The sequence below is a fragment of the Pelobates fuscus genome, chromosome 7 (genome assembly GCF_036172605.1).
Source record: "Pelobates fuscus isolate aPelFus1 chromosome 7, aPelFus1.pri, whole genome shotgun sequence".
Taxonomy (NCBI): Eukaryota; Metazoa; Chordata; class Amphibia; order Anura; family Pelobatidae; genus Pelobates; species Pelobates fuscus.
The window spans coordinates 15,721,850-15,734,105 of record NC_086323.1 but is presented as its reverse complement, the minus strand read 5'-3'; the positions used below and the strand labels follow the sequence as shown (position 1 = coordinate 15,734,105).

Below are 12,256 nucleotides of genomic sequence, written 5' to 3'. Positions count from 1 at the left end.
CATCCCCTGGTAGCCCCGATCTGGGTGAACAACATATCCAAAAATCATCCAGATCGGTTCATGGGTTCAGGAATTTCCTGGAAGTCATAGTTTTGACCGACCGCAAGCATGGCCCCATGCCCAAAACAGTTCCCGGGAAATCAGTGCTAACAGTCGGTCAAGATCTTTAGTCTTTTACAGGTTTCCCTGCAGGGCACATAGTCTGTGGGCAGGAGGCTGGCAAGCAGGCCCCTCCAGGAGCTCATGGCAAACTCAGGTAAAAAGAGGAGTTTGCCACAAATATGTAAATGGCAAATGCAGAGTGGAGAACAAGGTTGCTTTTATAGATCCCACCTCTAGAATGTGTGTGGCATTGTTTTGATGGATTTCATATGTGGAGGATATCTGATCGATATGTAGTTCTTCTACATATCACATAGTGAATGCTAAAGATGAGAAAATATTGTAGTTTAAAACAGTGTATATACATCGTTTGCAAAAAATGAAAAAAAGTGGTGAAGTTGCAGTTTAAGATATTAATATATGAAATAGTGTAAACACAGAAAGCTAACAATAAATGATGTATATAAAGTTGGGTGACAATCTTTATCAGAATATTCAGGAGCTAGACTAATGTTTCCCCCCCCCCCCCCCCCAGAGCAGTTTGTTTTTAACACAAGGTCTTTCAGGCCTTTCCAAGTCTCATGTATCTAAACAATGTAAGCAGAACATCACATGGAAGTACTTGACAGCAAGGTCTTTATTTAACAGATCCATACAGAGCATTAGTATTAAAGGCTGTTTATGAATACATCAAAATAAAATTGTATTAGCTAGTGCTTTGATGTGTTCTTTGAAAACTATCATTTCAATTTAAAAAAAGAAGGACTTATAAACTGTACAAAAGCAGACTTACAATTCATTCAAATACCATACACAACTTGTGCCACTCATGCTGCCCTCTATTGGGCACACAAGGGAACTGCAGACAAAGCCAGTGGTCTTTACATTCACATACTGGGTTTATACCAGAGCTTTGCATGGCTTCATGCAGGTTTGTCTGCAAACTGCTGGATAGTTTGATCAATATGTACAAACATTTAATTCATACAACATCTAAACAATTAGAAGCACCAAGACATGCTGTACAACACACGAGAAACATTTAAAAAAAATGACAGATTTTATTTATAATGAGGCAGACCGGAAGTCCATGTCGCTGTAAATTTATTTATTGGGTCGTCTTTTTTTACATATTTGCTTACTGGCCTGCTCTTCCATCTGCATGGCAAGACGAAGGGAACTCACGGTCTCTGTAAAAGATAAGTGCTACACTTACTATCAGAGACAACTCACAGGGAACACTTGTCAGTTTCCTGCTCCCTGCTAGCATTACACTTTGTGCTGCTCTAGGCATGACTAAACTCTGGCACCCCGTAATCTAAATTTGTCCCAACCCATCATCTTTAGGTTCCAACCAAAAACTGATACCCAAGTAAGCAAGTGCATAGACCATGAGACTAAGTGATATATTAGATCCACTACTACCTTGACAAAACACAATGTAGTATTGCTCAGTGTCATATAAAAAGGATCTAAATATTAGTTCTTGCATATTCCTTTGATAGCCCAAAACACCTCCCCAATACAGTACATCCACTCTTTCAAACAGTGGTACTTACCACCTAGAGCAATGAGAACCCTAGAACGTTCCTGAATGAGAAGTTCTGCTTGCAATACAAAGTTCTCCAGGTCATAATCTGGCTGCTCTGTCATTTCTAATAAATTAGACCATTCTGGCTCTCTCTGTATTTAGGGGAAGAAAGCGAACACACAAAAAAAAAAAAACAAAGACGTGTTTGAGTGAAGATTTGAGCAATATGAACATATTTGAATACAGGTTTGTAAAGGGTTGGAATGAATTGATCAACTTCACATACTACAGATCAGATTATTCTAAATAACCAAATAACCAGGACATCCCATGCAGCGTTTTCAAGAAACAAACTACATGTAATGCTAAGAAATCACATACTACTACAATACTATTTTTTTTTTTAAATCCCACACTCAAATTAAAAGGCTATTTAATAAACTATTTAAAGCGGCACCGTCATGCCGAATGCAGTTTTTTTTTTTTAACCCCCCTCCCACCTCCACTACATCCAATTGACCCCCTAGTCACCCATAAATGCCCTTAAGCCCCCCACATTACCCATTTTTTATTCTTCATTTTCTGCCCCGATCTTTATGCAGGGCGCCGCCATCTTTGTGTGGGTAGGTGAAGTCCCTGAGGGACACGTCATCTGCCCACACTAGACAGACTGAGATTCCCGCAAATGCCCAGTGAAACACCTGGACATGCGAACGGGAATTTCACCTATTCATTCAGACAGAAGAATGAATGAATGAATGGAAAAAAAAAAATCAAACGAACAAACACAGAATATCAGTGTTCATTTGTTTGGTTTATTACAAGGAGGGAGCTACCGGCGTGCAGCTCCCTCCTTGTAATATGTAAAGACAGAAGCGGCTCCCCACCACTTCCTAAGCCCCCTAGGTCACCCCCTCATTCTATGGGGGTCAATATGACCCCCACAATAGCATAAGAGAGATTAAAATCTCTTCAATGCCCCTACTCGCTATGTTTTCCTATAGGGAAGTCCTAATTCGATTGCGGCGCTAACCGTACATTTGCATTAGGTCCCATACATCGGTGGAGGACTGGACCGGAGCCTGACCCAGTGCCGAGGAACATGGGTTTTTAACCTTTTCATTGTTTGGAGGAAAGGAGGGCAGAAAGTTACAACGTTGCATTCCTAATTTCCCATTCAGATAAAAGGTTTGTTTTTTTAACCCTAGGTTAAGAGGAAAGTGTTTTTGTTCCTCCCCCATCAACTTAAAGTAACCCTGAAATTTCAGGTTTATTGCATGTGGAGTTTGAAAGGTTATTTGCAAAGTACTCAACCTCCTATGATTGATAGCAGACCTACAGGAGCAGTTATACAGTGTGCATCACTCAATGCGGTTCCCTGCTGCTCCTGCAAGACATTCTGAGAGGCTGCTCTTAGCAGATGGGAAGTGATCCCTTCCACTGCCTGTCCATCTTTATACACAGTCAATGGAGGAGCTGGGAGAACAGTTTTACACCCCCTATAATTGTTTCTGCAGGTCTGATATCAAGCACAGGAGGATGACTGTACTACAGAGCACACTGGCCATTGATTTGGGGATCGCTTCACATCTACTTGCACAAGCACAAAAATGTTTTTGTAAAAAAAAACAAAAAAAAAACGTGTTCATGAATTTAGGTTACCAAGACATCACTTACCTGCACAGCCTCTCTCAGTTCCTCTACAGCTTTCTCTTCAAGTTCACCAATACGGTTCATTGCATCCTGGAAACTGTTCATGTGAGAAGACAACTCCTCATCCTTTAACAAGCCCTAGGGAGTACAACAAAACAACCTTTTGATATAAATTTAGAAATGCACTTTATATGCCAATGAGAGATATTGGAAAGTATACTAACCAATGTATATTTCTCTTTTACAATGATCAGCCACAACATTAAAACCACCTGCGTAATCGCATGAAGGCCCCTTGTGCTGCCAAATCAGCAGAAAACGTGATCAGAACAGGTAACCTTCCATTGCTAGATGGTCCAGTTCAGATTCTCACATCCCCATTAAATGGTGGACAGAGGTCATAGGTTCTCTGCTGCATATGGGACTTTGCAGCCCATAGACTGGTCAAACTGTGATGCACTGTGTTCTGATACCTGTCCATCATGGCCAGCATGAAGCTTTTCAGTAATTTGAGCTACAGTAGCTGTGTGATCGGACCAGATGGCCTATGCCTTTGCTCCCTATGTGCATCAAGGAGCTTGTATAATTTGCAGCTGCTCTAAAACCAGTCCTTAAGGGACAGTCAGACCGACTACATCAGCCCCCTCCCCCCGGTGCTCAGGGCTTCATGAGCACTACCCTCCTCTACTCTCCCCACACTGTAATGCTGAGCCAGCTACCGGCAGTATACCCTTTCCCAGCACGACCACCTAACCGCAGAAACCCCCCTATTTTGGGGCGCATCAGCTACACAAGCGCTTAACCGGCCACCTTCGATAGGGGAAGGCTCCTGAGCCACAGGACACACTATTTGAGGTCATGACTTCCAGACATATTGTGTGTATTATCTTTGATCTGCCACATGGAGTGAGTCAAAGAATTTTAAAGGGGGGCGGAGCCTGACCGCCAAACTGAGTGGACGTGGGTTCCATGAGCTCCTGTCCGGCGGGCAGGAAAAAGCTAAATTACGCCGGCTGCGAGGCCCAAAGAAGCACCAGGGTGCACTACCCACATTGGGGGTGCACCATAGAAGTGAGGAATACCACTCCGACACCCGTCGGGACCAGGTGCACTGAAAACCGGGTGCGGCCTACCTGAGCTGAAACTGGGGTGTAGCATCCACTCTCCCCGACCTCAGAGGCCCTAAGCGACACATCAAGCACCCCAGCACCGGACCGGTGGGGGGTTATCCCGGTTCCCACTGGCCACTCTGAGTCCACTGACGGGCTTACTGACCGCGCAGCTTGCAGGGGTATTACTCCGACAAGACGCAGCCAAGATGGCGGCCCAGCAAAGGCCCAATTCCAACAGTACAAGCACCCGACCGCCAACGCAGGCACTGGAGGCATTTGACAGGCTGTGTACAAGCTTCTGGACGACACTGTGCAAGCAAGGAATGACTCACAGTCAAGCGGTGAGAGCAGTGGCTAAATTGATCCGCCCTGCTACCCGGCGCCGCCACTATGATCCCCGGTCTCAGCCCCCCAGAGCAGTTATCCGGCTGCACAAAGGCAAGCGACCGACAAGGCGGGAAAAGGCGCCAAGAGGCTCGGGCATAAACACCTGCTCCCATGCTTGTTGGAGCCCCAAACAAGCCCCACACACATGCACCTCACCGGATCCAAGCACCAGAGACCAGCGCGGCACACGCCTGCCCCTTATGACCAGTCTCCAACCGGGTCGCAATACAAGGGTCCACCCCACAGCCTGCTGAAGAAGCTGAATCCCACTGCAAAGACACCATTAAGAGGGCTTCTAAAGCCAAACTCCAGGACATTCCAGCGCTGGGCATAGGCTGAAGCGCCCATCACACTGCCTCACAAGGCTACTTTTCTCCTTAGCCTGGACTGTTCTGAGCTTCCACAAAACCTAATTACCCAGACTCAGAGGCCTGAGGCATCAACCAAGCAGACCATGGTTCAATTTTTTTTTTTTGTTTTTTTTTTTTTAGTTTTGCCCTCATCGGTTATGGACCTGCAAAATATGTTGAAGCCAACTCCCAGTGGTTTAATACTAATTAACTCCTGACATAACTTTATCTTTTGTTAAGACCGTTCAGCGAGATTTCCTGACGTCATAGGCACGACCTAGCGTAATTACCAGCTAACTCCTCATAGCCTGTGTCTGTAGAGCATGACTCATATCACAAGCCAATTATTGTCCCACAGTATTGTATTATAACTACACTAGCATTGCTAAACATTCACTTAATGCTACTCTGACAATATAAGGATAGACAGAGGATAGACAGAGGATAGACAGAGGATAGACAGAGGATAGACAGAGGATAGACAGAGGATAGACAGAGGATAGACAGAGGATAGACAGAGGATAGACAGAGGATAGACAGAGGATAGACAGAGGATAGACAGAGGATAGACAGAGGATAGACAGAGGATAGACAGAGGATAGACAGAGGATAGACAGAGGATAGACAGAGGATAGACAGAGGATAGACAGAGGATAGACAGAGGATAGACAGAGGATAGACAGAGGATAGACAGAGGATAGACAGAGGATAGACAGAGGATAGACAGAGGATAGACAGAGGATAGACAGAGGATAGACAGAGGATAGACAGAGGATAGACAGAGGATAGACAGAGGATAGACAGAGGATAGACAGAGGATAGACAGAGGATAGACAGAGGATAGACAGAGGATAGACAGAGGATAGACAGAGGATAGACAGAGGATAGACAGAGGATAGACAGAGGATAGACAGAGGATAGACAGAGGATAGACAGAGGATAGACAGAGGATAGACAGAGGATAGACAGAGGATAGACAGAGGATAGACAGAGGATAGACAGAGGATAGACAGAGGATAGACAGAGGATAGACAGAGGATAGACAGAGGATAGACAGAGGATAGACAGAGGATAGACAGAGGATAGACAGAGGATAGACAGAGGATAGACAGAGGATAGACAGAGGATAGACAGAGGATAGACAGAGGATAGACAGAGGATAGACAGAGGATAGACAGAGGATAGACAGAGGATAGACAGAGGATAGACAGAGGATAGACAGAGGATAGACAGAGGATAGACAGAGGATAGACAGAGGATAGACAGAGGATAGACAGAGGATAGACAGAGGATAGACAGAGGATAGACAGAGGATAGACAGAGGATAGACAGAGGATAGACAGAGGATAGACAGAGGATAGACAGAGGATAGACAGAGGATAGACAGAGGATAGACAGAGGATAGACAGAGGATAGACAGAGGATAGACAGAGGATAGACAGAGGATAGACAGAGGATAGACAGAGGATAGACAGAGGATAGACAGAGATTAAGAAAACTGAACCTCTCTGCCACAGTTAACTTTTGCAATTCCTGAAACACGCGGTTGTGGCGTCTGATAACTTGTAATAATCTGCACAACAAAAATGTAAAAAAACAAAAAACTTTTTTTTAAAAAAGTGTTTGCCATTTCCCCCAAGTGATGCCCCATTTTCTTTTGCAATTATATTAAAGACTGCGCCGATGACAAATCACATTCCAGTTCGGATTTTCAGTATGTTCTGCCAGCTGCACAGGACAGACCTTATAATAGCGATTGACAGGCAGTCAAGATGGAGGCAGCCAGTACCAGGATAATGAGATGTGGATTTCTATGCGCAAAGCCTGATGGTGCAGGGCTTAACTCCTTGGCCGCCACCAATCAGCTGATGCTCTCCTGCCCTGCTTAGCTCAGAAGAGCCAACAGAATATCCTGAGCAAGAGTTTCTGGCAGGAAGGTGTGGAGCAGTGCATGCATAACCTCAGTGTAGAAGTCCATATATTAAACAGATTAAATACTTACAATGTGAGAGGGTCTAGGCATTGCTGTTGCCTTAACCACTGCAGCAGTTGGAGTGCCATGTATTTTCCTTTAAACTACCACACCTTAGACTACTTCTACTACTACTACGCCCGCCCGTAAACAGGCAAAACATTGCATAAAGCAAAGTAACATTGTGTGTGCAACATTGACCTACATCGGAATCGTCATCGCCTTGGTTCTCCAACAGGCCCAAAGAGGAACTAGACTCATCATTCTCTGTCTCCATCTGGTGGTTGGTATTGGTATTATCAGCACTTTGAGGGCTTAATTCCTTGACTCTAAGATCAATAATAAAAAATATTTTTAAAAAAAAAAAGTTACATCATTTTTTAAATTCTTGGACATACCATGCTGGCAAGCCAGAGCCTGTCTTAATGTAAGCATTTAAGCAAGGTGTTCTGCATGCCAGAATTTTTAAATTGGACTATGGTTTTGATAGAGGTGCTCTGGTTATAGGAATAAAAACCAAATTAAAAATCCCACCCACATTCAAGTCTTTAGTGCAGTTCAAAGACTTTTTGAAGCAGTGCACAAGGAACAATGTTGAACACATTGAGACAATTGCATTGTTGAGATTTGAAACTTGCAACAAAGCAAGGGAAGGGAAAGTTGTGGTAAAATTGCAAGAATTAAAAGGGCACTTTGCCACCATAACAAATTCCCCATAATGAAGTGGTTATAGTGCCAGCTTAACTTGGGAGTTATTAACGACCAATTTAACCGCAAAGTGTTGAACCCTGAGCCGGTTAGCTCTGCCTCTCCTTCCGATCAAGTAATTCCCCATTTATATAAAAAAAAAAAAAAAAAAAATTACAAATGATTCTCGGTATATTTTTCTAAAGTGGTTTTGTCAGTGAGAGCTGCTGATTGGCTCAGAACATCAGCTGATGCTCAAAACTAAATCGGTGCCAGAAGAGGGGCAGAGCTAACCTGCTCGCTCTGGATTCACTTTGGGGTTAAACTGTTCACCAACGATTTAATCTGCTAAGTGTAAGCTGGCACCAGGGACCTCCTGGCATAACTCCATTCCGATGAATATATGATGCTCGGAGTGTTCATTTAAGATATAAAATAATTTGTAGATACATTACCGGTCTGCATATCTTAGTGTGTTGAGTGTGTACTCGCAGGAGTTGAATCCAGGAGATAGCATTGCAATCTGTGAGAAATAAAACAAGCCAGACATCAACAAATCCGTACACAATGGGACCTGCTCCAACAAATTACTCATGAAAGGTCTTTGAAGAATGTGCAAGCTTGAGAGAAGTGGACTTTGCTATAACCATCAAATTGCCTCACTTTGGGAAGCTATGTAAACCAGCCCCTATGCCAATGTCAAACTGCACTTGGGGGATCTGGGTCACATGTGGTTATTGATCTTTTAGACCAAGCCATGGAGGCAACTTCCTGTAGCAAACAGACCAACCTCACATACGTTTCACTTTATTTTCCTTTCAGGAAATGCTAGAAACAAATCCAAAATGTTCCCATGACGAAAGGAGTAATGGATTGTCATATGCAGATTTAATGAATTCTGGAACAGAGTAGTTACCATGCACGTTCTGGAGTTCTCGCCTATAAAGGAATCCCTCAGGATCTGAGTAAGTTTACTTTCCCGAAAAGGAGTGTGAGCCTTGTTCTGTCCTAGTGCACGGATACATTCCTATGGAGGAAAAAAAATAAAAAAACAAACCCCAAACCGTTACAATAGTCAACAAGAAAGGCAGAAATGAACTACAAAGACATTTCCAATGAATTGTGCATTCCAGAGCAAAAAAAACAAAAAACAAACGACTGAAAGCATTCTTAGTTTGCTCTACTACCCCACTGTATACACTTTCAGCTCCAGGCTGAGAGCGGTTTTACTTCCTGGTCTAGTGAGGATCACTAAATGCAGAACTTGCTCATTACAGTGAAGTTGTATATGCACTCCAATGTTAAATACCAAACATTTGTTTTTAAATTAAAGAATTGAATCAGGCCAATGATGTTCACTATAGCAATTACCTTTAAGGCAAGCAAGCTTCTATTAATCTCAGCCCCTTCCATTCTTGTTGTGCGATCAGCGCTAGCTGTATCTGCCCCTCTTTCATTCCCCGCCAGATCCACCAATGAGAATTTGCCGTGAAGTTTCCCTCGCCTTCGCAGAATGATTTGCAAACAGGCATGGGAACGAGAGGAGGTGGCATTGGCAAATGTCTGACCAGAAGTCCTGTTGAAGGTGGAAAGAGGGTCAGAACTCAATACAACACTTGTTCCAATGTTCTTTAAACAAGACCATGCAACTCATACCTGCAGGCACTGCCAGTTTCTATCATTTTAAACACATCTTCTGGACACGTGACTTCTTTTTCCACTAACCCTACGACCTGAACCTCTTGCTTGGCGTCCTCCAGCACACGCAGCTTTGCCTTCTTATTCAAGAGATCAAAAACCTAAAATACACAATCATTAGTCTACCAACACGTAAATATAAGCTTTAATGAAGCACTCTTAATTCAAAGTGTATGGGATGGGGGATTAATTACTGGCACTGAATTCTGCTTGGATGAAGCGAACACACTAGTCTGAACACTGCAAACAATCATTTGAACATACCCAAGGAATAACAGGGATTGACTCAATTTCTCTTAGCTGCTCCCTTTGATGTATTCTCCAATAAAACAAATATAGGTTCCATGATTTTATAGAAGCTCATAGCCGTAGTTTTACAGTATGTAGATTTGTCAGATTCAAAAGCAGGTAAAAATGAATACATCCAAGAATGCAGATAGTAAAATGTACTAAAATAAGGATCAGATTGCTTATCCACTTGATCCCCTAACACATAATAAAAATACTTGCGAGAGATATTCCACGTATTGGTTTATTTTATTCATCCCTTGTGTAGGAGTGTGAGACAAGATAAGTGGTGTTCAAGCAAGTTCCAGACAAGGGAAGGGTTACTCCAGTTTGACATTTGAAGATATGATGTGCCCACTAAAATAAACACCATTTCATCAAATTAGGCCAAATCTTACAAGTGTAGCAAAAACCGTGGAAGACAATCAAATGTTCTGGATTGGATTAGCATCTATGTAGATTGCATGACTCACTGTTCTATTATGGCAATTCATCCAAAACTTCTCAATATGTAATTAAAGCGGCACATTATAGCTGCATCTGTTTTGTTTTGATTTTAACCCCCATCCTGACTCCAATATATTGTCTTGTCCCCCTAATCACCCCAAATACCCCTAGGCCTCCCATCTTTATCGCATGCCCGGACACAAGTCCTGGGCGCCACCATCTTTGTGTGGGCAGATTAAGGCAGTGGGACACATCTGCCCACGCTGGATAGCGTGGTGAAATTCCTGTGCATGCCCAGCTTAACACTAGGGCATTTGCTATGGTCTGAAATTCGGATGTGAATTTCTGCTATTAATTCTTCAGAAGACTAATAAATAGAAATTTCACATGAATGAACAAAGACGTATGGAGGGGCCTGAAGTGACAATTAGGGGGCCATACTGTGGGAGTTAGGGATGCATCTACTAAACGGTTGCAAGATGCAGTTGCGGCAATGACTATTGCCGTTTTATTCATTTGAATGAAATTCCAAACCAAACAGAAAGTACAGAATGTCATCCTAACACAAATGAACAAATTGTATTCATACGGTTAGGATGAAATTAGTTTGTTTAGCCAGCGCCATTCGAACGGCGAATGAAGCAAAGTGAAAGCACAGGAGAATATTGTGGGGAAAATGTATTTGACCAGGTCAAAGATGGTTAAGCGTAGGAAAAATTCATAAGACAAAGTAGTCCGAACTTTGCCTTAGGTTTAAAAAAAAAAAAAAAAAAAAAAAAAATCAGAAAGGAAGAAACGAAGAACAGATCCTGAGAGGGAGCGAAGAATCTGTTGGGGAAAGGCAAGTTCAGCATGACAGTGCCGCTTTAACTCCTCAATGCTTATAGAGTACAGTTTGAAAAGCTGTGCTTTGAATAATATCCATCCACACACCAATAAAACCAAGCCATGAGAACTACCTTTCCATTGTAGATCTCGAAAAAGGTTACATACACTTCCAGGTCAAGATTACGATAACGTGGCTGATCCAACATGAGGAAAACATCACGTGCTGTGAAGATGAAGAGGAAGGAGGGGTTAGGATTTCCAAGAAATTAAATATTCAGGACATGGCTTGAGATGTGCGAGTTAACAACTGCGCTCTCCCCCCTCCCCCCCCCCAAAAAAAAAACAACTTACATGCAAATGCATAGACACCTTTAGAAACATTCTGATTTTTGCCTGTGAAGTCACCGCCCATGGTCTAAACAAAAAAGTAATGCAGAGATTAGAACACATGTGTTGATATGGAGGACATCAGTTGACTTTCTGTATTACTCCAGTTTCCCAAAGCAAGTTGCTGGAGTTGATCATTCAGTGTTCCATGGCAGTGAGCTACACCCTTTACCAGAACCCCTTTAACCCAATGGAGAACCCATTACAGGGTAAGAACGGGGCAGTCATCTGCTTGACTACGGGGTAATTAGAAAGTCGTTAAAACATGACTAGTGCATTCAGGTTTTAAACTGTATGGTTTCTCCTGTACAATATACATGATATCAAAGCAGTGTGGTCTGTACAGCAATAATGCAACGTTAAGGTATACATACACATTTTATCCTAATTTGTTCTTTACTGAATTTTACTATACCCTTGATCACTTCACATCTATTGATATAGATGGTTTTAAAGTTAGATATTTTATAGATGTCTGGCTAGTAATCCAGACCTCTACAGGAAGAAGGGAAGCACTGGAGCCCTATGCGGGGTATAGACTACTAAAGAGACCACAAACTTTTTGCGTACAAATATTTAATTCTACCCTTCTCCCCCAACAGTCAAAGCTTCTGCAGTGAACTTTCACCCAAAATCATTAAATTAATTATACTTTTGTATATTTCAATAGCATTGCTTGGCTTTTTTTGAACTAGGGGGTTTATAAAGCTTTCTTGGACATGAAGACAGGCAGCTAAACAACAACAATTAGAGGGAAAAGTCCAATATAAGCCACAATCTCCATATTTATAAAATCAGAAAGACGGCAGTTACT

The 12,256-nt window shown here is 42.6% G+C and overlaps 1 protein-coding gene across 3 annotated transcripts in view; it reads right to left on the bottom strand.

Annotated features, from left to right (window-relative positions):
• Window positions 1-721: 721 nt before the first annotated feature.
• The window catches only part of KIF2C (kinesin family member 2C), a 42,270-nt gene continuing 30,735 nt past the window's right edge, over window positions 722-12,256 (bottom strand). For all 3 annotated transcript variants that reach the window (XM_063427722.1, XM_063427721.1, XM_063427723.1), the window contains 10 exons: window positions 11,407-11,470; window positions 11,187-11,278; window positions 9,451-9,593; window positions 9,166-9,370; window positions 8,711-8,821; window positions 8,250-8,317; window positions 7,313-7,436; window positions 3,311-3,424; window positions 1,662-1,785; window positions 722-1,292 (listed from right to left, as the gene is read on the bottom strand). In XM_063427722.1, coding sequence (XP_063283792.1) covers window positions 1,207-1,292; window positions 1,662-1,785; window positions 3,311-3,424; window positions 7,313-7,436; window positions 8,250-8,317; window positions 8,711-8,821; window positions 9,166-9,370; window positions 9,451-9,593; window positions 11,187-11,278; window positions 11,407-11,470 — 1,131 coding nt within the window. In that variant the 3' untranslated portion in view covers window positions 722-1,206. The remainder of the gene's footprint in view (window positions 1,293-1,661; window positions 1,786-3,310; window positions 3,425-7,312; window positions 7,437-8,249; window positions 8,318-8,710; window positions 8,822-9,165; window positions 9,371-9,450; window positions 9,594-11,186; window positions 11,279-11,406; window positions 11,471-12,256) is intronic.